The 24,690-nt window shown below is 41.4% G+C and overlaps 1 protein-coding gene across 2 annotated transcripts in view; it reads right to left on the bottom strand.

Moving 5' to 3' along the window:
• STK39 (serine/threonine kinase 39) overlaps window positions 1–24,690 on the bottom strand; it is a 347,782-nt gene that overhangs the window by 49,485 nt on the left and 273,607 nt on the right. The window contains exon 17 of one of the 2 annotated variants that reach the window (XM_044303627.1): window positions 4,593–4,656. The exons of the other annotated variant lie outside the window; for it this stretch is intronic. Within the exon in view, the coding sequence (XP_044159562.1) occupies window positions 4,622–4,656 (35 nt within the window). The 3' untranslated portion in view covers window positions 4,593–4,621. Of the gene's footprint in view, window positions 1–4,592; window positions 4,657–24,690 lie in introns of those variants that run through there. 2 annotated transcript variants of the gene reach the window in all.

The following is a 24,690-nucleotide window of genomic DNA, read 5'->3' as shown; positions in this document are numbered from 1 at the left end:
ACACCAAAACGGGTGTCCGTCTCCAAAGCGGAATGGAGACGGAACGGAGGCAAACTGATGCATTCTGAGCGGATCCTTATCCATTCAGAATGTATTAGGGCAAAACTGATTCGTTTTGGACCGCCTGTGAGAGCCCTGAACCGATCTCACAAACGGAAAACAAAACGCCAGTGTGAAAGTAGCCTTAGTAACTTGCAACAAAATGAGTCCCTGGGCAGAGAAATCTCTAACATCAAACTACTATCACTGGTTGCTACGTTAAGGGAAAAAAACAAACAAATAGGCTTCACTCTTCATTACTTCAGTCATTTTCAAGCCACCTGACAATCACCATACAACCTTCCCCAGGTTTCAGACATTTCTCATGTGCTTGTGTCCCTCACAGTAATATAAGCTGGATCTGTGTGTCCAGGATGATGCTGTCTCCTCCTGCAATTGCCCTGATTTAAAGCTGTCCTCCATGTTTCCCCCTTCTCACCAAACTCTGATATTCTGTGTACAACCTCCTCCTATCTCTAAGGGCTCATGCAAACAAATGTATTTTCTTTCTGTGTCCATTCTGTTTCTGTTGTTGACCGTATATGGAACCATTCATTTCAACGGGGCCGCAAAAAAATAAAAATAAACTCAGTGTGCATTCCGGTTCCATATGTCCATTCCGCAAAAAATAGAACAAGTCCTATTATTGTCCGCATTACGGACAAGGATAATACTGTTCTATTAGGGGCCAGCTGTTCAGTTCCGCAAAATACGGAATGAACACGGAAGTCATATTTTTTGCAGATCCGTTTTTGCGGACTACAAAATACATATGATCCTCTGCATGAGCCCTAACAAAAAGGAGTTGGAGAGCACAGAGAGCCATGAGAAACAGGAGCAGTGCTCTGATGGATTTATGTCAGATTCTGCAGCATCAGTAGCTAGGTGAAGGAATTACACACACTCTACAGAAGCAAAATGGTAGGACATCTTAGTGGAGACTATTTACAGAGTTGCATCATCTTACATTCGGGAAGCAAAGGAACAATAAAAAATTCAGTATAAAGGTTTCCATATGCGTTATGCAAATCACTGAGGGCACAAAGGAGTCGTCCACTTTAGACAATACAGTTTTTGTTAAAAATGCCCCCCTAATAAAAGCTAATTACATGCATCTCATTCTGTTGAAATCTAGGGGAAAATCTTGCATTGATCTCTAATACACTGTGTAATGTCCTAATGTACGGATGAGTTTCGTACACTTTACAAACCATTTAAAATCAGCAACAGTCCAACACATGACAAGTGGATCTGTGCATATTTGGATGCAGTGAAAAGCCCGGCGCACGTAATAATTTACTGTGGATTTTCTGTTTCTCTTCAATTTATATCACGTTCACTTTCATATCCACCTATGCTCCGATGTCATGTTATTGTTCACCTCCTTTTTATCTGGCCATTTACTTATCGATTGCTCCCAACACTGTAATATTGTCAGCACAATCCAATTTTCTATCGGGCTCCCCAGGCTATACTGCAGATTCTATAGATCATTTTCTCCATAGGCTGACAATGCTTCTTATTACAATGTATTGTTCGTGGCTTCCCTCGGTGACACATATAAGAGGGTGGATTAATATCTGCTAGGGGAATCCATACGGACTGGGTAACAAAAAAGAAATAGCTTGATACAAACATAAAAAATTAATGATTTTATAGAAACATACAATATTCTTATATACAGATGCTGCAGGAATAAATGTGTGAGATTTCTCACGATAATATGCTAAGACAAGGACAAACTCAGCTTTGCTACAAACTCAGGGATCTGTTAATGATCATGCGGGGCAGGACGGACCCTCTGGGCTTTAGGATGCAATGCCTACCTTGTACTGCAACAACACAATGATATGTGTTTTTTTTAAGTGTTATTACTATATTAGACATTTATGGCATACCCACAGACAGAATATTTACATTTATGGAGAGATGCAGCTTTCCCCTGCTAATGGTGGATTAGAGACAATTTCATATCTTCATTGGGCATCCCATGTAATGTACTTGAGCCCAGATGACTCTCAGACTGCTCCTGTGGTCGATATAGACAGTCGAGTCACATTATTCTGACCACCAGCTAATATCCAGCGGGACCACTGTGTGCACCATTGACAGCAGCTAGATGGTCTGGGAGTGACTCCTGGTAGGTTGTCACAGGTATCTGGAGCCATGCTGACTGCAGTGTATCTTACAGCTGCTGTAGGATGCATGGTGGAGGATCCACAGAGCGAACACGATGATTGAGATGGTTCCACAGATGCTCAACTGAGTTCAAGTCTGTCTGGGGAATTAAGGGGCCAGGGTAGTACTTGGAAGTCTTGGTCATGCTCTTCCAACCAATGTCAGACATTTCTAGCCGTGTGACAAGTCCCATTGTCTTGCTGGAAGATCCAATCCGCCCCAAGGGAAGACAATCAGCAGGTAAGTGATCTGCAAAAATAGATTCATACCCAAATGGAGAACGTCTTCCACATGGATCAGTGGTCCCAGAAAATGCCACACAAACATTCCCCAGACCATAACGCTGCATCCACCAGCTTGTGTTCTTCCAGCAATGGTTGCAGGGTGTTCTCTGATGTTTCTAGCCTGACATGCTAATGTCCATTCATTCGATGAAGAAGAAAACTTGATTAATCGGAGAAGGCAATCCTTTGCCAATCAGCAGAGGTCCAATTCTGAAACTGCAATGAATATACTGGGCATGCGCGGGATTTCACTGCGTCGGGAGAAAAAAAAAAAGCCGCCCAGTGCAGTGAATACTAATGAGCTGGGAGGCACTAGGAGACGGCGTCTTGGGCACAAAGTAAGGTAATGTGCATATTGATAAAAACACTTTTTATAAGTAAAGGAAAGGCAGCGAGAGGCGATAATGGTATAGTTTAATTAAGCATATTAAGACCACGGATGGCAGCGCCCTGTCAGACGTGCGTCCCCATCACCATGGGAACGCGTCCAGGTTAGAATATACCATCGGATTTGTGTTTTCACGATCTCACTGAGATCGTGAAAACTCAGATCCGATGGTATATTCTAACTCCCAGGGAAGCGTCCCTGTCACCATGGCAACACCTGGGTGTTAGAATATACCATCGTATCTCGGACGGGACTCGGCTGTACAGCGCTCTCATTTCCGGGAATGGATGTGAGCGCGCATGCACTTAGCAGGGCAGCCTGCTCGTGCGTCTCCCGCCTTCCAGCGCAGCCAACAGATAGAACAGAACGGACCTCTCCTAGCAACGCAGTTTTAGGGTAAGGTGAGAATAGGCGCTATGGGGGACAAATTGAATGATTTTAAGGGTTTAGGAAGAATTAATATAAAATTTGAAGATGGCCACTAAGGTCTTACTAATCACCTTTATCAAAATATGGAAAAAATAATAATATGACAGTTATAATTTAAGGTTTACTGAAATGGTGTCTAACATGTAAAGTTTTAAGTTAACATTTAGTACATCTGTATAGCCCCTGTGATGTTCAGTACTTCATATTCTGTATATTACTAAATGCAATGCGTTTCCTCATTTCTCCTATTTTTCAATAAGTTATTTTTATATTTCATTTTTCAATAGCTTTACAATAAGCCCAGATCCTAGAGGAACATATTGTCTTTTGTACTCATATCTCTACATCAGTTTATTTCTCCATTAAGTCTCTGTTCTGTGATAAAGTATTTAATGGACTCTCATGTTTTCATTTGCTGCTTGAAATCTCTGTCTAGTCTAACTATCTAAAGAAAAAAGTTATACAAAAAGTATATGAAAAAAAAAAAACACTGTCACTTAAAAATACGTTACAGAATGTCTCCATTTTCCAGTAACACATTAATATGATAATATTCATCTATCTATTTTAGCGAGATGTGCTCTAAGTAGGTTTTCTGGGGTTAAAAAGTTGTAGCAAATCATAACATTTAAAAAAAACGGGTTTACTGGTTTGCATCAATTCATTCAAAATAATCATTTATGAAGGTAGCTGTCATGTTGTGGTGTATTTCTTTCCCCTTTATTGCTCTTATCTTCCGTTCTGGGCTGTGGTCACATGACCATGTCCATGCAGCTCTTTCTTATTTCCTGTGATGTTATGTCCATGGGAAGGGCAGTGACAGGGGAGTGTATATGTAACTAGTTGGGTGGGAGGAACGACAAACTAGCTGGGCATTGCTAGGGGCGGTGCTGGAGATGTGGCAGAGAAAGGAGAAGTGCATCATGGGATTGGTTGGATGCAGCAACAGGAAGTGGTATATAGAGGATGGAAACAAATCAGAGTGATAGGTAACATCCAAATAAAAGGGGGGGGGGGGATATACATGAAGTAAGAAACTACACTAATTGACGATAAAAAAAAATGTGCAAGAAGAAGAGTTGTTGGATCCAAATTAAACTTTACAGTTATGAATGCAATGATGATATACAGTATGTGAAAAAGACAGTGAAAGGATAGTACCCTGTTGGGACACTTCTAGCCTAGATACAAGATGAGATACAGTTGGGCATGGAGGCACACAGGTTCCATATGGTATCTTGCAGCATATTTGCCCACAGATGTTGCAGCTGGGCCTGTAGATCTTTCAATCTCGTATGGTTGTCTAAGCGTGAGACCAAATTTTCTTCGGATAAGTGCCTGGAAATTGTGTGAACAGAGACAGGTGTGTTTAGTGAAGGTGCCTGGATGGTGGACAACAAAACTGTGGGAGCTACTCGTATTTGTTGAGGTTCAAGAGATCCTCACTACTGGTGATCTGTCTGGTCTGTCTAAACCTGTTCTTCATGTGTGTGCCCTCACATAACCACTGCTCCCAACACCTCGTCACAGCTAGGTCAGAATGGCCTACATGGCGGGCACATCGTTGAAATGAGCATCCCGCTTCTCTTAGTCCTAGGATGTGCACCCTCTCAAAGTCTGTCAACTCTGGAAAATGTCTTAAGAGTGCATTGTAGAGGCATGTCTACCAGTTAACAAGGTACTTTACCCAAAAGTAGCCTCAGGGAGCCTTTTTATAGGGGAAGCAATTTTACGCCGTCTTGTGGCAAAAACCTGTAATTATTAACGCATCTCCCTAAGACAAAACTGCATGTCAAGTTTTGCAGCAATCTGACATTTCTATCTGGGTGTGTTATTCTTTTTGTCAATAACTGTACATTAACATATCTGTTATAAACCACATTAATCTCATAAAACTTCTTTAAACTATTCTTTTTTGGGTTCCTCACTACTCTCCCCATCTAGAGAGAAGAAGTGACATTGAATTGGGTGATAAGTCACCATGGCAAGTTCTGATTGGTGGCCACAGTCATATGACATGTCACCCCTATAGATGACACAGGCCAATAAACAGAGGAATGCAGGGAAGAAAGTAAAGAATCTGAATGCTATGCTTAGGAAGATATTTATTGTTTCCTCGATTTTTGGAAGAGTTAGCATATTTCATTATTTCAATCTCTATGTTGAAAGCAGTACAAGTATTATAGAAGAACCCAGAAATGTGTGTCTAACCTGTACATTCTTTCTATCCATTCCGGCCAAGTGGCTTCTCCTGATGGTGAGGTGTGCTGTGTGCTCTAAGTTTATGAATTATCTTTCCTGTGGTCTCCCACTGCCCCACCATCAAGTCTGCAGCTTCCCGCACAATAAGGAGGAGATTACTGCAGCTGCATCCCCACCCTCCCCACTCATTTGTCTAATATTTAAAATATTGCTGCAGAAAAGTTATTTTCATGACTATGGAGGTTTGTGAACAGAGATGCTGCCTCTTAATTAGGCCCCGTACATCGTTGCAGAAACTTCCACTATTTCTGCAGTGGTTATTTAATATGGATGCTGCTGACCCTCTCGCGACTAAGCTCCATTAAATGGAACTAAATCGTGAGCGGACATGTGCCATGGCTCTAAGTGGCAGCTGTCCACACAGCGCGCCAAAAAGGGATGCCCACAAAAATACAGCGCAGCCTCCCATCGATTACAGTGGGAGGAAGACACCACGCGGCTGCCGGCGCAATTTTGGCACAATGCCCATGATAAAATTCTCCTGGAAAATTCCACTGTGTTAAACTGGCCCTTAAGATGTTAAAAGGTGCATATGTTCATATGTACTCACTTATGCTAAATAACTGTAATATGACGTGTGGTTAAAGTTTGAACTTTATGGTTCTACTGTCTCTTGTTCTACACAAGAACCTCTCTTACACTAATGTATTTATTATGTAAAAGCCTCCTCAATGCGCCATATGAAATACTGAAATCTTGCCCTTTCGAATGCAAGTAATGACACCGGTATGACTCCCACAGGCTCACGTCAATAACATACGCTGAATTCTAATGAGCCCAAGCATCTGCAAGAATAATTCAGCTTGATGTTAAATGTAACAAACACTCCTCGATAGAAGATGCTCCTAATTCTCCAAGCGGAGCCGAGAGCGTGCCTTACTCAGAATAAAATTAGGAAATAATAGGACACTGAGGAAACATATAAAAGGGTGGCAAGAGCAACAGAAACTCCATCTCCTACCCACTGTTTACAAAGCAGATCTTAAGAAAATATATTTCGCCAGTAAGCTGGTGCAGGAAAAACCTGGAGGATGACGTAGAGGCTGGTAGGCTTCTCTGCCTTCACATGATGATAAATGGAGGTGACAATATTGCAGCCTGTTCGTAAGAGTATGTACAACAAGTTAATATCTTATCTCCCCCAGCAGAACTAGGAACATTCATTAAATGGGTGCGATAGTCTTGGCGATTACACATGTATTCCAAATTCATCTGAGAAAGAATTAATCAATTTACCCAGAGACAACAGAGGTGATTTACTTAAAACCTAATTCCATTAGCTACACAATTTCACCCCCGAGCTCCCCTCTCGGTGCACAGATAGCACACAGCTTACAATGGTTCTTGTATTTCTTGTGTAGTCTTCTCATGAACACAAAAGATGGCTTAAAGGGGTTGTCTGGGTTCAGAGCTGAACCCCAACATATCGCTGTTTTCCCCCATGATATGAACATCGTAGAACTTCATGCTCTGATGCTCTCCGTTGCAAAGACTATTTTTGGAGATCTGGTGACGCACCGGGCTCTCCATGGGGAAAGCTAGGTGCAGGCTTCCCAATGAGCGGGATTTAGCGCTGCCCTAGTCTGTAGAGCGGCTAGGGCAGCTCCAAAGCCCACACATCCGTGCCGGAGACGTCACTGGGAACACTAGAGGATAGGTCATCAGAATAAAAAAGTTGGAAAAACCCTTTAAAGTGCATTCAAACTGGATGATATTCGGCTGAACCAGTTTTCATAAGAACGCTTGTTCTTGATCATTGCCCTCTGTAAACATGGCAATGATCAGAAATCAAATAAGCCGATTCAATCTTTTATGCAGACTTAAAAATCTTCGTTGTCGGCAGCGGATCCCCTCATGTATACAGGGGATATGCTGCCAACAACACGCAAACTGTATAGGGACTGAATGATCTTATTCTTCCCATACAGTTTGCATGGGGGAGTGATGAAAAAAGCTATTTAAATGAGCTCCCATCAAATCATTAGGCATGTGTAAAAAGACCCTTAGAGACAATTTGTTGGTTGGCACGTCTTACAGCTCTGCACCTTCAGGTGTCATCAGCTCGGCTTTTCCAGGGAGCAAAGTATGGATCCCATATACAAAAGTGCAAAAGGTTTAGGCCCTTTTAATCAAAGGCGAACCCTTCAATGATCATTCCGGCTCTGCTTCACCTCCTAATCACTCGTGACACATTTATTATACAATATATAAATTATATTAGGTCCAGGAGTTTACCCTGTAGAACGGAAGCCATTAACCTTTGTCACCACCGAGCTCCCTATCCAGCTGTTTGCATAGACACATGGCTGTGGTTCTTCTGGTTAAAGGGGACCTGTCACCATAAAACTGCAATGTGAGCTACAGGCCCCATGTAATAGAGCAGGATGAGATTAGCAGATTGATATATAGTTTCATGGGAAAAGATTCAGTAAATCTTGGAATTTATATGTTCAAATTCCTGCTCATTCTGATCTTTGAGGTCCAGGAGGCGGTCCTATCAGTGATTGACAGCTATCTCTGTATACCCAGTCATAGAGAGAAGGCTGTCAATCACTGATAGGACCGCCTCCTGGACTTCACAGCTCAGAATGAGCGGGAAATGAAATTAGTAAATTACAAGTTTCCTATAAAACTAGATCTCAATCTGCTCTTCTCCTTCTGCTCTATAACATGCTGCCTTCAGATCAAACACCATGTTCAATGCGAAAGGTTCCTTTTAAAACACTGATTTTCTTTTCTTGAACCAAGGATCCATTCCTGAGTTATGATAAAAAAAAATTATATGCACATTAGGCCTCTGGTGCAATCTTTCGTTCAGCGTGTTTTTTTTTTGGTTGCACCCAAGCTCCACTTCTCTCTGTGTTCAGCCCTTCCCTCACAGCTTTGAATGACATGGCCGGGAATTGGTAAAGCAGTGAGGGAGGGGCAGGCTATAGAAAGGAACGGAGCCTGGGTGCAACAAGAGTAACGGCGACACCCTCATTGCACCAAAGGCCTTATTTGCAGATTAAGAAAAAGATTCATAACTCCGTAACGGAGCCTCGGATCAGCAAAAGAAAAACAGTGTTTTAAGCAGGTGAACCCCACGGCTATGTGACTATGCAGCCAGTTGGATAGGGAGGTCGCTGGTGACAGATTGCGTTAAAGCAAGCTAATAATCTTTAACATTACAAGTAATTCTTAGCCCTAACGACTATAGCGGGGGTCAGCAACCTTCGGCACTCCAGATGTTGTGAAACTCCCAGCATGCACAATTGCTCAGCTGTTCTTGAAACTTCCACCTGAAGCGAAAGAAGGATTTTGGGAGTTGTAGTTTCAGAACAGCCGGAGGTTGCTGATCCCTGGACTATAGGGTTGTCCTGCAGCCGTACCATCAATACCAGTGTAATGGTGCAGCTCTGTGATGGTTTTAACTAAGGAAGGAAAGGTTAAAGAAATCTATAGAAACATAAAAAGTCAATAGGATATCTCTGAACAGGTCGGAATAATAAGCTATCCATGCAGAGGAGACATCATAGCTCTTCTCCTAACACCCTTCATTATAGTACCAGATTTCTACACCTTCCGCTGCCCTTGTCAGAGACAAGAAACATTGTATCCACCAGAAGATAATAATTATCAAATACATCAAAACACATTCTGGTAGAATCATGCATCAAACCTAGCAATTACTAGTGACAGACGGATGGATCTCTTACTACCGTAGCATGCAATTCCTCATTAATGAAATGTCTCTTTATAATAGTCACATGGAGAGACAACACGTCATGTATTCCCTGTATCCGCGCAGGATAAGCGCTACATCAGTGATTCACCGCCAAGCGTGCCATGTGTAACCCAAGGGTAGATAAACCTGAATCTTTTGATCTGAAATTAGATTGCCTTTAAAACCTGCAGACTAAGGCTTTGTTCATCCAGGGAGAGGCCCGTGTTTTCTTTCTCCTTTAACTAGATATTAATGACATCATTAAAGAGGGGTAAAGCTGCGCTGCTTCATTCATGCCAATTGAATCCCTAATCCCCATCATGCTGCAGGGACCACAATGCATTCCATAGCGCTTCCCTGCTTCAAAATGATTTAGTAACAAATAAATTAGTTCTGCTAAGCCAATAAAGGGAGATGCATATGTTCCTGGCCGATAATATGTTTCTGAGCTGATTTACTGTAGGCAAACAAAAGGCAAATTATGGATACTGATAACACTGGGGGTCTTCTAGGAAATGGTGTAAAGGTACAGATGTGCCCATCATTAACTTTCTGTAAATTTTGTTACATCTTTATATGTATCAGTGCATTTTTGCTAATGCATTTTACTCCAAAATTGTCTCATATCTGCTGTGGGACACATTTATTAACCATTTCAACTAGTAATTACAGTAATTTGAATCTATCAAATCCCCTAATCTAACTCTTCTCCATCCTTGCCCTCAACCTCATTCTTCAGAACCTGATCTATCAGTATTCATTACCCCCCATGCTCTCAGAAGCACTACAGATATCAGCCGGTGACCGCTTATGCGGCCTTATATCTACTCCCCTATTTTGTTAAGATTCCTGGACCATTGTACAAAACAAGCACTTTTTACCTTTTGTGTCTCCCCTATTTCCTCGCAGATTGTAAGCTCTTGTGAGCAGGACCCTCTCTCCTCTTGTTTTGTTGACTTGTTTGTTGCTATGTAATGCACAAGTTGTTTTGTACATAAACCCTCTGATTGTAAAGCATGCAGAATAGGTTGGTGCTATATAAATAAAGACTATTATTATTATTTGGCAACAGTGGAGTCTAAAGTTTGGGTGATTCTCTGCTTGGCCAGGATTTAGACTCATTTATAAATTGTGTATTTTTAAAATGATGCAAATGCGCCATTTCAGTAGGTTAGAATGGTGCCAAATTTTGTACAATATTGTTCCAGTAAGTCAGTGGTGTAAAAATTGAAAAAAACATCTCTAGAAATATTTAAAGACAAATGTATAACATTTTGATACATTTGTTGCAAATAACTGTAACGTAGCTTCCAGCAGCACTGACTTCAAAAATACTGCACGGGGATAAAACTGCAGCTCGACAGATCATAGCTGATTTAAGATGTGTTTTTCTGGTACACGGACTGCCCAAAAGTTTCTCCGAATTCATTACAAGGCCTGCACCCCTCAATTACTATTCTACATCTTACTCCAGTCCCTTATTCATTATATCTATCCCTATACATGGGATTGTGGGCTCTGTATCTGAAAACAGATCTCTAACAACTACAGAAATAATCAGTGCAGAATTTTAGACTAAAGAAACAATATGAGGGAATGTACTACAGGTAAGAAACAACATTCTACATAACATGCCCTGTTGGCGTACAAACAGAATTATTAAGGGTACGGCCACCCGGTCAGGTTTCTGCTTGCAGTTTTGGAAGACAAAACCAGGAGTAAATTCAAAAACGAGGAAAAGTTTTATCTGTTCTTTTTACTTTCTCTCCTTTTATAATCCACTCCTGATTTTGGCTTCCAAAGCCGCATACTAAAACTCAAACATATGGCTGTACCCTAAGGCTACATGGGCAAAAATGGACATGTGATGGACATTTTTTTAACGGCCATCACACATCAGTTTTAAGACCAATGGTATAGTCTATGGGGTTTTTCTCACGGTTGTTTTTTTTTTATGGCTAGTGAATAACGAATGTCAAAAAATACAATGTTCTATCTTGTCCGTTTTTCACTGACCAACTGCCCCCATACAATGGAATGGGTCAGTTTTTAACTTCCGTTTCTCAGAAACAGATCAGGGAAAAGAAACATCCGTTAAAAATGGATGGTTTATCCATTTTTAAAAGACTTTTTTTTTTAACTTTTGTGTGCATGTAGCCTAAGAGGTAATAATTCTGCCGCATCTCTGGGGGTTTCATGCACCAGAAATTGTTATCTACATCATCAAGGAACTGGCATGGCTTTCAGGTGGAATGTGAGCACATGTTGGTAAACCTGCCTGCTGCCCACCCTCTCCCAGCCCCTTTTTTTTTTTTTAAAAAGCAAGGGTGGTGGAGAAGGGGAAAAAGCTGCAAGTTTTCCAGCAAACTGGCACTTGTGACAAAATTTGCAACATTTTTTACTCCAAAAAAACTGGCATAAACTAATTATACATTCCTCGCCTAGTCGTAAAATCTGAACGTTCACTTCAGAGCTACTTCCATTTCACTATTTAGAGTGTCCTTTGTGAAATTAAAGTGGGGTTTGATATAGATGGGTAATTCTATACTGATAAGTTAAAACAAGACTCTTTTTTTAGGGTTTTTTAGCATTTCTAGTGGGAATCTGCCATGAATTTTGTAGAAATAAGATGGTTTCTGAAGTCAGCTAAGAGGAATGAAAACATGAGGTCCTTGAAGACAATTTGTGTTTCACAGATCAGATTTCAAGCACTGCTGCATAACACGAGCAGGCTCAAACTTCTCACCATGACCTTCCAATTACAGAACAGCTATCTCCTCTATTGTGACAAATACACCATTTTACTGATTCAGACAATGTGGAGATACCAGACCATTTGTCATTTTCACATCTGAAAGAATAACACCCTCTTTATCCTTCTATAATCAAAGGTGTGAAATAAAAAGAGCAGCTCTTTGTGTTCTCTGCTCCCCTTATTATGACGGCACAGTCCTTAATTAAAGCTATGGAAAAGTGGAAAAGTGTCTATATTAATCACTGCAAGAATATATTATATAATTAACTCTTGTTAGAGCAGCCTTACCTACCGTAAGCTGGTACAGAAGCTGTAGCCCAGGCATGCTCAACTTGCGGCCCTCCAGATGTTGCAAAACTACAACTCCCAGCATGCCCGAACAGCCTACAGCCATCAGCCTACAGCAGGGCATTGTGGGAGTTGTAGTTTTACAACAGCTGGAGGGCCGCAGGTTGAGCATGCCCGCTGTAGCCATAGGCGGCCCTTATAGAGGTCATGGAAATCTTGACCCATCTTTGCCTATTTTCCATCTTTTAAAGAGGCCATCCAGTCTTTTAAAAACTATCGTCCGATCAATCTAATATCAACTTATTAATAAAGTATTTGTGAAAGTTCCTGAAAAGCAGCTCAGAGAACAGATCATGTGCGCCCTATTTACCTCCTTGATCTGGGATGTTTTGTACCTTGATCACTTGTTCACTTTCCCCAAAGTATGAATCCGATTAATCACTCAACCAGTATCTAAACCTGCTGCAATATCAGTGGACAGCGGATGGTACAATTATGATGGAAATCACTCCCCTGTCCTGTCTGTACACAAGGTTGAGCCTCTTCTACACTGAACCTGGAAGTCCACATGACGGTCATAACCCTTGAATGGAAATCTCACCTTTGAATTGGATGGGGTTGAAATGTAGTAAAATACATGGTCTTGGACAAATAGGAGGTTTCTAGGGAAAAAAAAAATAGCCTTTTTTGTAGTCCCTGACAACTACGGCTATGTTCACATTGCGCTTTCAGCCTCCATTTAATGCATGCACTGGGAGAAGTATCTGGCGTATATGTAAAACGTATTCTGTGGCATTTGCCCAAGAGTGGCACCCATCACTTATAGGCTATAATAGCATTGATGTAATGATAAGACATAAGGTTTTCAATAGCACTTCAGAACATAACCATTAAATGGGGGTAATTAGAGCTTATAGGTGATGGATGCCACTGTTAGGCATCTAATGCACTTGCCACCCATGACCTATAATGGCATCCATTAAATGGATACATAAGCTATTGAAAATCTCATAACGAATACTTTTAACAAATACCTGTGACAGACGTCATACCGTACATAAGATATCTATCCAAGGCATCCATCATCCACAGGCTAACATGTTAAAACATATATATGACACTAGACTCAGCAGGGTGGAATAGCATAGTCCACAGATGGTGACCAAAGGGAAGCTCGACTTCTGGCAGAGGAGCTACTGCAGAACGATTGATGGGTTGAACCTCCACCTATCAGAGATCCCGAGGATAGTCTGTCAATATAACAGTACCAGAAAATCCTTTTAATGACACATGAACATTGACTGGAGCAAACATCTTATCAAAGGGAACCCAAGCAAATAAAGATACCTAATGGCTTATGGCAGCATGAAATAGTAATTAACAAAGAAGGCCGCTATGTGCTACATTTCTAGAAAAGTAGATAATTAGTTATCCTGTCTGAGATAAGAAGATGTGCCCTGACTGCTGGGGGCCAGGAGTGTCTACTTGGGGCTGGCGGGGGCGGAGGTTGGGGTACCAACATTTATTTAGATACATGGCTAGGGCAGAGGACATAATGCTGAAGGAATGACTAGCTATGTCTCTAACTAGGATGATACTTTGCATCAAGGGTACTCAACATTTTCTGGTTGGGGCCACATTGTCTGATGAACCAATTCCTAGGACTGTAAATAAAACTTAAGTGAGTATTACCAACTGAAATACTACATATAGTATATACTAGGCTGAGCACTTTCATAACCCCCAAAAGAAGGACACCATACCTGGGACAATGGGTGATGATGCAACACACATAATGGAAACTGTAATCTATATGCCAGAGTCAGAGGACATTACAGGGGGGAGTTATAAGAGGAGAGGACTACAACTCCCAGGATGTCCAGCTGGTTATCATAGGATATCATAGGACATTTCCCAGAAAGAGAACCTGTCCAGGAAAAAGAGGACATATGGCCATTCTAGTATATACCATAAATGTCTGGTTACACTTCCAGGACTCCCAACTAATGGGAAAATACATGTGAGAAGCCACAAGACACAGACATACATGTCTTTTACCAGATGGTCAGGGGCCACACAGAATGGTATTGAGGGTTGCAGGACATGGATACACCTGAAATATCTGTTTCTAGTAAGATTGTAAGGAGTACTGTAAACTCTTGTGATTACTCTTCACATGGTTGCCCCTGACAGCACAGAATACAACGGAATGAAAATTGATTGTGAAGGTTTTGGATCAATTTCAGGCCAGGGCTTCTGAGAACTAGTTATCTGATAACCAGCGGCCCATTCACACAACTGTCTGAATCATTCATCATTGTGCTGTCTCCAATCTATTACTAAACTGACCGCAACTGAGCTTTGTCCCAAAATATGAAATGCAATCCCGCAAATACAAGTCTAGCACTTTATGCCTAGTGTATTGTTGTACAGTACAGAGGTTGGTCAGTGGACATGATGTATCTGATATCCTGATATCAAACAGGGCAAAAGTTAATGAAAAGCAATGAACAGTCTTTTTTATCTGCTCTACGTAAAATAGGTTATATCAATATTGTCTATAAAGGACACCATGCCACCCTGGAGAATGACTATACCTCTGGCATTATGAAGTGATCAGAATCATTAAAGGTTATGGACACCTTCGGGGCAATTTTTTTTATGATTGCATTTTACTTATTTTGGGTGAAAAGTCATTTTTTCAATTGGTGTTTTTCAAAAATGTTTATCCCTTTCTGAGTTACAAGGGTTAAAAATCTGTCTGTTTGCCGACTGTCACATTGTGTTATCGTTAAAGGGGTTTTCCAGGAGCGTGACAGATTGATGGCTGATTGGTGGTTGCCTGACTTCCAGCACTCCCACCAATCAGCTGTATGAAGAGGCCATGGTTCTCAGGTGAGAGCTGCAGCCTTCTCACAGCTTACTAAGCATAGCACCGTCCATTGTATAGTGGCTGTGCTTGGTATTGCAGCCATTTACTTGAATGGGACTGAGCTGCGCCCAAGTCATGTGACCGATAAACGTGGTGTCACTGGCCTAGGATGAGGCCTCTTCTCATATTAACGCAGCCTCTTCAAACACATGATCAGCGGGGGTGCCAGGTTTTGGACCCCCACAGATGAGATACTGGTGACCTATTCTAAGGATAGTCCATCAATATTCTACTCCCAGAAAAACCCTTTAAATCCCATCATCAGACAGCTCATATGTATCAATTGGATAAGAACTGAGTTATAATGAGTGTTTATGAGGTCAGGAGATCAGAGATAAGAGTAGCGCATGGTTCAAAACACAAAGTGACAGCCTGCAAACAGAATGATTTTTAACCCTTGTAACTCAGACACGGCTGAACAATTTTTTTAGACCAATTGAGAAAAATTATTTTTAGCCCAAAATGAGTAAAATATAGTCATAAAAAAGGATTCCATAGCCTTTAAAAAAGGTTCTCCATGATTATTATTATTATTATTTTTTAGTTTGCCTCATACCCCCCTTCCTTTATACGAGCCTGATATGACAAGTTGTCCTACAATGTATAGGTAGGATGGAGCCGGTATGAGCTGAGCCACCACTGTGATGTTTAGGAGTGAGGGATCTGGCAATAATAAGAGGCAGATTTTTTTATATATCTCACAAATTTGACTTATAATCTAATATCATACAACCCTTTTAATTGAGGACACATCCTTTAAATGAATATTCCAATCTCAACCAATCATTTATGAGATTGGAATACCTGTTCTATGTGGCAGCCAAGGACAGCAGGGATTATGGAAGTGATAAAAGTCATAGAAGTGAACATGAGATGCAGTAACAGAGCAGCCAAGTGATCTCTTGAGTTATAAAAAAAAATACATAATTACATAGGTTTGTGGCCCCATAATCCATATAATGTAAGAGTCTTGAACAGCCGAGCCAATGCTGTGCTGTTTCTGTTAGAGCCATAGATTTTGGTGGCCGAGCATGTACCTTGTCACACCATTTTAACTTGTCCTAGTCACAATTGTGCATATTTAAGTAAGTAATAGGGGACCAGGTGGTTGAACACCCACTGATCTAATATTTATCATCTACCTAGTGGAGAGGTGATCATTGCTAGAAGACATGACTACAGCAATCTCTTTGCAGACAGTGACCCAGCAAGGAATGCTTGGAGATTTTAGCTCTGAAGGTTGCAGAATGCAGTTCTGATCTATAAAACAGCCTGTAACTTAAGTGCAATATAAAAATAAAAAAAATCACTAAAGGCTATGTACACTTTTTTTTTATTATTGCATTTTACTCATTTTGGGCTAAGAGTCATTGTTTTCAATTGGTCTTTATTAAAAATATTCAGCCGTTCTGTCACAATGGGTTAACAGTTTCTCTAGCTGTGTAATTCGTACTTTCACTTTGTGATGATCATCTAATAAACCTTCTCTCTAAATTACTTAAAGGTCATAAACACTTAAGGCTACTTTCACACTAGCGTTCGGGCGGATCCGTTCTGAACGGATCCGCTCATAATAATGCAGACGGAGGCTCCGTTCAGAACGGATCCGTCTGCATTATTTTTAGCATAGAACAGCTAAGTGTGAAAATAGCCTAGTACGGATCCGTCCAGACTTTCAATGTAAAGTCAATGGGGGACGGATCCGCTTGAAGATTGAGCCACATTGTGGCATCTTCAAACGGATCCGTCCCCATTGACTTACATTGAAAGTCTAGACGGATCCGCACGGATCCGCACGCCTCCGAACGGCCAGGCGGACACCCGAACGCTGCAAGCAGCGTTCAGCTGTCCGCCTGTCCGTGCGGAGGCGAGCGGAGCGGAGGCTGAACGCCGCCAGACTGATGCAGTCTGAGCGGATCCGCCTCCATTCAGACTGCATCAGGGCTGGACGGCTGCGTTCGGGTCCGCTCGTGAGCTCCTTCAAACGGAGCTCACGAACGGAAACCCGAACGCTAGTGTGAAAGTAGCCTTAGTCACATTCTGATCAGTAAGATAAGAGTGGAGCTATAGTGAATGTTTATAAGGTCAGAGATCAGAGATAAGGAGCCTGACGGAACAGTGTGAAAATTCAGATCCTGCTACTAGAGAAACTCAAGGCTGCACAAAGACAGTGGTTCAAAAATTAGTACAATGTAATAAAAAAAAATTGCCAACAAAAGTGTACATAGCCTTTAAACCCAAGTTACTATTCAAATCCATATTTTAATATTTTTTTGTTTTGATTTTCTCTAAAGAAATGACCTTTAATTCATGAAAATTCATGAAAGTGTATAGTATGGAAAAATAAACATTATATTAGAAAAGTAATATTATGTAAAAGAAACATTTTGCATCTAAGTCTCTGGAAGTTTAGACATTGCATTTTTTATAATGTTGTCTCTATAGCAAGTAGTAAAAACAGACATAAAGTGTAGCCTTGATGCTGACCACAAATGGCCTTGAAAGTAATTGGTTTCTATATATTCTGAAATTACCACACAGACAGAAACCAATAAGTGCGGGAGATAAAGTACCATAAACAACACGCCATTTAAGAATCACATAAAAACCTAATTTATTGAGTGTAAAATATTTTTACTGGTATCTCCCTTACGATCAGATATGATGTCTTACCGCTACTTAACTATTAGACCTATCGTGTAGCAGATGACAAACAATAACGGGAACAACAATCATTAAAAGAAGTTCTCGACCTGAATACATTTTTAGATACATTTGCTAAATAAAGTAAACTGAGACAGAAGCTGGCCAATTTTCTCCTGCGTTGCTATCAAAATCCCACGAGACTGGTCCTATGAACTAGGGATTCACCTCCTGTGGGTACGGTTGTCTGGCAGTATGTCCCTGCCAACCAGTCTGTCTTTACATTTTCACTGAAGGGATGAAAAACACGCAGTTCTCTGTTACAGACTTTGCCCCGACAGGATCGCCCCTTTATAGAACGCATCTGCCCTAATTAAATGTGGACGGCCATATATATTCTCTAAAGGGCAACTATAGTGTTAAATGAGACATGGAACCCATTCAAATATATGGGTGACTATATAATATATACTGTATGGCTATACCCTTTATAGACACTTTCCTCTACGGAAAGGGTATATGGACAGCCATGTGTTTTACTGGCTAGGGCAGAGCTAAATCCCGCCCATCAATGCCGGTGACGTCACCGGGGTTCCTGGCAGCCCCATGGAAAGCCCCGGTACGTCACCGGAACTCTTAAAAATGCCTTTGCCCTACGCAATTTAGCGCAGGGCAAAGGAGAGCATCGGAGCATGAACTGCTCCGATGCTCATGTCAGGGGGGCAGTCTGGGTGAAAATGGAGGGATGTCTGAGTTCAGCTCTGAACCCAGACAACCCCTTTAACATCCCCATTCAAGATCCCAGCTTGTGGTCAATAAATGAAAGCATTATCTCTTAAAATCACTCCTAAAAAGATTAATTAAAGGGGCATTCTCATCCCATACAGTACATTTATTGCATATCTTGTGAATATGACATGAACATGAGATAGGAATCCCCCTTTAAGAACATGTACACATTTTTGCTGCAGTTTTTATTTTTTCACCAAAAATAACAGGAAAATACACGAACAGTCCAGGGTCAAGACAGGTTTTTGGCCCCCTAATGTAAACAATATAGGTTGTATGTATGGTACAGAATGAGTAAAAAAAAAAAAATCATTACCGACCACAACAATTCCCGACCATGGCCGTTCCTACACTTAGAGGGTCCTTGTTGCTTGTCACTTCCTGTTCTGGCTTGACACAGAAATTGACAAGAGATGCCTGCTTAGCCAATCATTGGGGTCAGTGGTGATAGACATGCCAGTGATGTCCCCATATAAAAAAAAAAATATGTATTCCACACGACAACCCCATTAATGTTTTCATTCACGCTTAGAAAGAAGAGATATTGCACAATATAACAAATTAAACCACGAAGCATCTTTAAAAAGTTGCAGACTATTTTCCCTGCACGGTGATTCAGTCAGTATCATTGTGAATTAAACATTTACGAGTAAATAAATGAACAGAGAAAAATCTGTCTCCGGTAGATGAATGACTGTACAATATTTTATTAGTGTTTGTACACACATGTAAAACAGTCCAGTAAAATCGCTTACGCATTTGGACCGGGTATGGTCTTTATCATAGCATATAAGACCATACCCAGTCGAAATGCATAAGTGATTTTACCGGAGTGTTTCCCACGTGTGTACAAGCACTAATAAAAGACTGAAGAGTCTTAATTTATTTACCAGAGACAGATTTTTCTCATTTTGTGTTTCCTTGCTGCTCCAGCAATCTTCTGGCACCGGCGTGAAAGAGGAAGTTAACTAGGTCAACTCTATAAACATGTATGTTTGTCTGCAAGGGATGCAAATGCCCACATTTACTAATGTGATTGTGCCTACACCTTCCCTTAAAAAGTGCCACAATGTGGTGTAATTTTGGTGCATTTTGGTGGATGAAATTTTAAAAATAATTCAAAATCAAAAAGAAAAATCTGCTGCACCTACAGGTAGCTCAACAAGGGGGCATAGTTTGGGGGGAAAAGGGTGTGAACTAAGGATAGGCGAATAGATTCTACTGGTTTGGAATTTGTCAAAATTTCCCAAAATGTTTGGACTCTAACAAGCCTGATTTTTTTGTGATTCGTTTCAGTCAACATTCCTCTGGGTTTCTGGAAAAAATATATAAAAATTACCACATCGTTAGCACATCTTAAATCTGCTGGCATCAGATAGGCTTAGGAAAGCTAATTTGAATATTTTTCCTAGAAACCAAGAGGGGCATTGCCTAGCCTACATTACTCCACCCACATACTAGGCACTCTCCGTAATGAAAAAGAATACCCCAGAACCCAGGCAACTAATATATGTTGCTGAGAAACTCTGAGTAACATACTAGCCCCAGTATAACTGTTAACTTCTGTGTATCTGCAGACTATCAGGCTTTCTGTTTACAGTGAGTTCCTTATCTCTTAAAGGGGTTATCCCATGACTAATGTAAAGAATGAAAATCAGAGATCATACAGTACATGACGGCCTCTTTCTAACAAAGCAAGAACCAGCCCTGTACCACACATGGAGCCACAGCTCAGGAGGCAGCTGAAGGATGAAACTGAACATGTGTGGCCTTCTTAGTGAATAGGTCAAATAAATAAGAAAAAAACTAACAGCAGGTGGCGCTAGACAGATAGATTTTATTGAATAACTCAGTGGCCATGCTAAATTTTTAATTACATGCAATTAGAAAAGTATTCAGATAAAGGTGCTGGTTTGAAAACTGTAGAATATTTTTCGTAGACAACTGCTTAAACAGCTCATAAACACGCATAATAGATCAAGTATTTATGAGCTGTCAGGAGTTAGAGATAAGGGCTTCACATGAGCTGTCACATGACAGAACACAATGTAAACAGAAAGCCTGCTAATCTGTAAATCCACAGAAGTTAAATGGGTTGTCCGGGTTCAGAGCTGAACCCGGACATACCTCCATTTTCACCCAGGCCGCCCCTCTGACTTGAATCTAAATTGCGCAGGGCAAAGGCATTTTTTGGAGATCCGGTGATGTATCGGGGCTCTCCATGGGGCTGACAGGAACTGATGGGCAGGATTTAGCGCTGCCCTAGCCAGTAAAATGGCTAGGGCAGCGCTTAAGCCCACCCATCATAGTCGGTGACGTCACTGAACACACTGCCGGGCGGATGTTTCCGCCTGGCAGTGTGTTATTGAAAACAAAAAAGACCTTGCCCATGCTCCGATACTAGCCTCAGGGGGGCTGCCCTGGTGAAAATAAGGGTAAGTCCGGGTTCAGCTCTGAACCCGGACAACCCTTTTAACAGTTATACTAGGAAAGTGGCTGAAAAACTCAATCTGCATGGAGTTTGTATGTTCTCCCCGTGTTTGCGTGGGTTTCCTCGAGGTACTCCGGTTTCCTCCCACACTCCAAAAAGACATACTGACAGGGAACTTAGATTGTGAGCTCCATTGGGGACAGTGTGATCTTAATGTCTGCAAAGCACTTCAGAATATAGTATTGCATAAAATGAATAAATACATTAGAAAAAATTATTATTAGCCCAAGATAAGCAGAATGCAAGAATAAAAAAATTGCCACCAAAGGTGCCCATAACCTTTAAAGGGGTTGTCCAAGTTATGTAAAATAAAATAAAATAAAGCACTATAAATCTTATGGTCAACAATATATACATAAGCTAAGCAATTTTCAGGCAAAAAAAATAATATATACAGTTAGGTCCATATATATTTGGACACTGACACAAATTATATTTATTTTTTACCTGTTTACTAAAACATATTCAAGTTATAGTTATATAATGGACATGGACATACATTCCAGACTTTTAGCTTTCATTTGAGGGTATCCACAATAAAATTGGATGAAGGGTTTAGGAGTTTCAGCTCCTTTACATGTGGCAGGCACCCTGTTTTTTAAAGGGACCAAAAGTAAGTGGACAATTGACTCAAAGGCTGTTTCAGGGGCAGGTGCGGGCAATTCCTTCATTATTTTATTCTCAATTAAGCAAATAAAAGGCTTGGAGATGATTTGAGGTGTGGTGCTTGCATTTTGAGGATTTTGCTGAGGCTACTTTCACACTGGCGTTTTGGTTTTCCGTTTGTGAAATCCGTTCAGGGCTCTCACAAATGGTCCAAAATGGATCAGTTTGCCCTAATGCATTCTGAATGGAAAAGGATCCGCTCAGAATGCATCAGTTTGCCTCCGTTCTATCTCCATTCCGCTTTGCAGCGTTTTGGTGTCCGTCTGACGAAACTGAGCCACACGGATCCGTTCTGACACAGAATGTAAGTCAATGGGGACGGATCCGTTTTCTATGACACAATAGAAAACGGATCCGTCCTCCATTGACCTATTAATGGTGTTCAAGACAGCTCCGTCTTGGCTATGTTCAAGATAATACAAATGGATCCGGTCTGAACGGATGCAGACGGTTGTATTATCTGAACGGATCAGTCATGATGGATCCGCACCAAACGCGAATGTGAAAGTAGCCTGAAAACATGCGGTCAAAGGAGCTCTCCATTCAGGTGAAACAAGCCATCCATCATCTGCAAAAACAGAAAAAAACTCGGAGAAATTGCTACACTATTATGAGTGGCAAAATCTACCGTTTGGTACATCCCGAGAAAGAAAGAAAGCACTGGTGACCTTAAAGGGTTTCTACCACATCGTTTTGACAAATTTAGCTGTCTGCTCTACCAAACAGACGCCCCCATAGCCTCTAGGTGCTATGGGGGAGTCTTTTCAGCACCTAGAGGCTCGGTCTACCTTCACAAAATGCCGCCCAGCGCGTCCCTCCAGCCCGCCCATCTCCTCTGGAATGCGGACGAATTCTCGCATTCCAGAGGAGATGGGCGGGCTGGAGGGACGCGCTGGGCGGCATTTTGTGAAGGTAGACCGAGCCTCTAGGTGCTGAAAAGACGCCCGCATAGCACCTAGAGGCTCATTAGCATATCAATAAAAGTTCGTTTTTTATGGAAACGGCTGCACAAAAAGCTATTATAATAGCATTGTTTGGTAGAGCAGACACTAGCGGATCGCTAGTGTCTGACAGCTAAATTTGTCAAAACGATGTGGTAGAAACCCTTTAACAATGCAAAAAGACCTGGACGCCCACGGATGACAACAGTGGTGGATGATCGCAGAATAATTACCATGGTGAAGAGAAACCCCTTCACAACAGCCGACCAAGTGAACAGCACTCTCCAGGATATAGGCGTATCAATATCCAAATCTACCATAAAGAGAAGACTGCATAAAAGGAAATACAGAGGGTTCACTGCACGGTGCAAGCCACTCATCAGCCTCAAGTATAAGAAGGCTAGATTGGACTTTGTTAAAAAAAAAACATCGAACATTCTTTGGACAGATGAAACCAAGATCAACCTCTACCAGAATGATGGAAAGAAAAAAGTATGGTGAAGGCACGGTACAGCTCATGGTCCAAAGCATACCACATCATCTGCAAAACATGGTGGAGGCAGTGTGATGGCTTGGGCATGCATGGCTGCCAGTGGCCACGGGTCCCTTGTGTTTATTGAGAAGCAGACGGATAATTTCTGGGGTTTTCAGAGACATACTATGCGCTCAAATCCAGTTAACCTGATTGGTCGGCGTTTCATAATACAGATGGACAATGACCCAAAACATAAAGCCAAAGCAACCCAGGAGTTTATTAAAGCAAAGAAGTGGAATATTCTTGAATGGCCGAGTCGGTCACCGGATCTGAACCCAATAGAGCATTTGTTAAAGACTAAACTTCAGACAGAAAGGCCGACAAACAAACAGCAACTGAAAACCTCTGCAGTAAAGGCCCGGCCGAGCATTAAACAGAAGGAAACACAGCGTCTGGTAAAGTCCATGAGCTCAAGACTTCAGGCAGTCATTGCCAACAAAGGGTTTTCAACCAAGTATTAGAAATTAACATTTTATTTACAATTATTTAATTTGCCCAATTACTTTTGAGCCCCTGAAATGAAGGGATTGGGTTAAAAAAATTCTTTAGTTCCTCACATTTTTATACAATCTTTTTGTTCAACCCACTGAATAAAAGCTGAAAGTCTGAACTTTAACTGGATCTGAATTGTTTTGTTCAAAATCCATTGTGATAATGTACAGAACAAAAATTAGAAAAATGTTGTCTCTGTCCAAATTAATATGGACCTAACTGTATATACTTATTTCCCTAGTTCTGTTGTTTCCATGTAGTTGCAGAGCTGTGGGGGCATGTAACAACAATCTCTGAGGTTTTACTCATGAATATTTGTGGGTGTCAAAAAAGACTGCATTTCCCTCCTCCTGCTCTGCAAAGGGAGTGAATGAAGTCGCTGCCCTGCCTGCAGTCTGACTGCTGGGATACTCATTTTGTATGTGTAGGACTACAAGTTCCAGCTGTACAGTAAAATGATACTCCTGATACACACAGGATCCTCCCCCTACTTATTGTGCAATGCTCTGCAGACACTTCATCACAGCCAGCAGAAGAGTACAGAGGAGAGAACTGCTTTGGTCTTTGTCAGTGCTATGTTTGCAGGGTGAGGAGGGAGGGAAGATCCTGTGCACAGCATTTATCTCCTCAGTGTCTGGAGAAAAGGAAACCCTGCAGCTGCTCAGTCCCTGTGGTAGAGCCTCCAATCCTGAGTCTGTGCAGCTGACGGTAGAAGGGGTTAAACTTTACTGAAGAATCCAGTGGAAGAGGAGACACAGGGCAGACAGCAGAAGGCAGTACAGGAGGGTGTGGCCAGCAGATTGGGCAGTGCAGGGGGGGCGTGGCTTGTTGCTCCAAGCAGCACAGCCTTCACAGTGATATTCTCCTCCTGC

This window comes from Bufo gargarizans, chromosome 8 (assembly GCF_014858855.1).
Source record: "Bufo gargarizans isolate SCDJY-AF-19 chromosome 8, ASM1485885v1, whole genome shotgun sequence".
Lineage (NCBI taxonomy): Eukaryota > Metazoa > Chordata > Amphibia > Anura > Bufonidae > Bufo > Bufo gargarizans.
The sequence above is the reverse complement of the archived record's forward strand: the minus strand, read 5'-3'. Positions and strand labels throughout refer to the sequence as shown.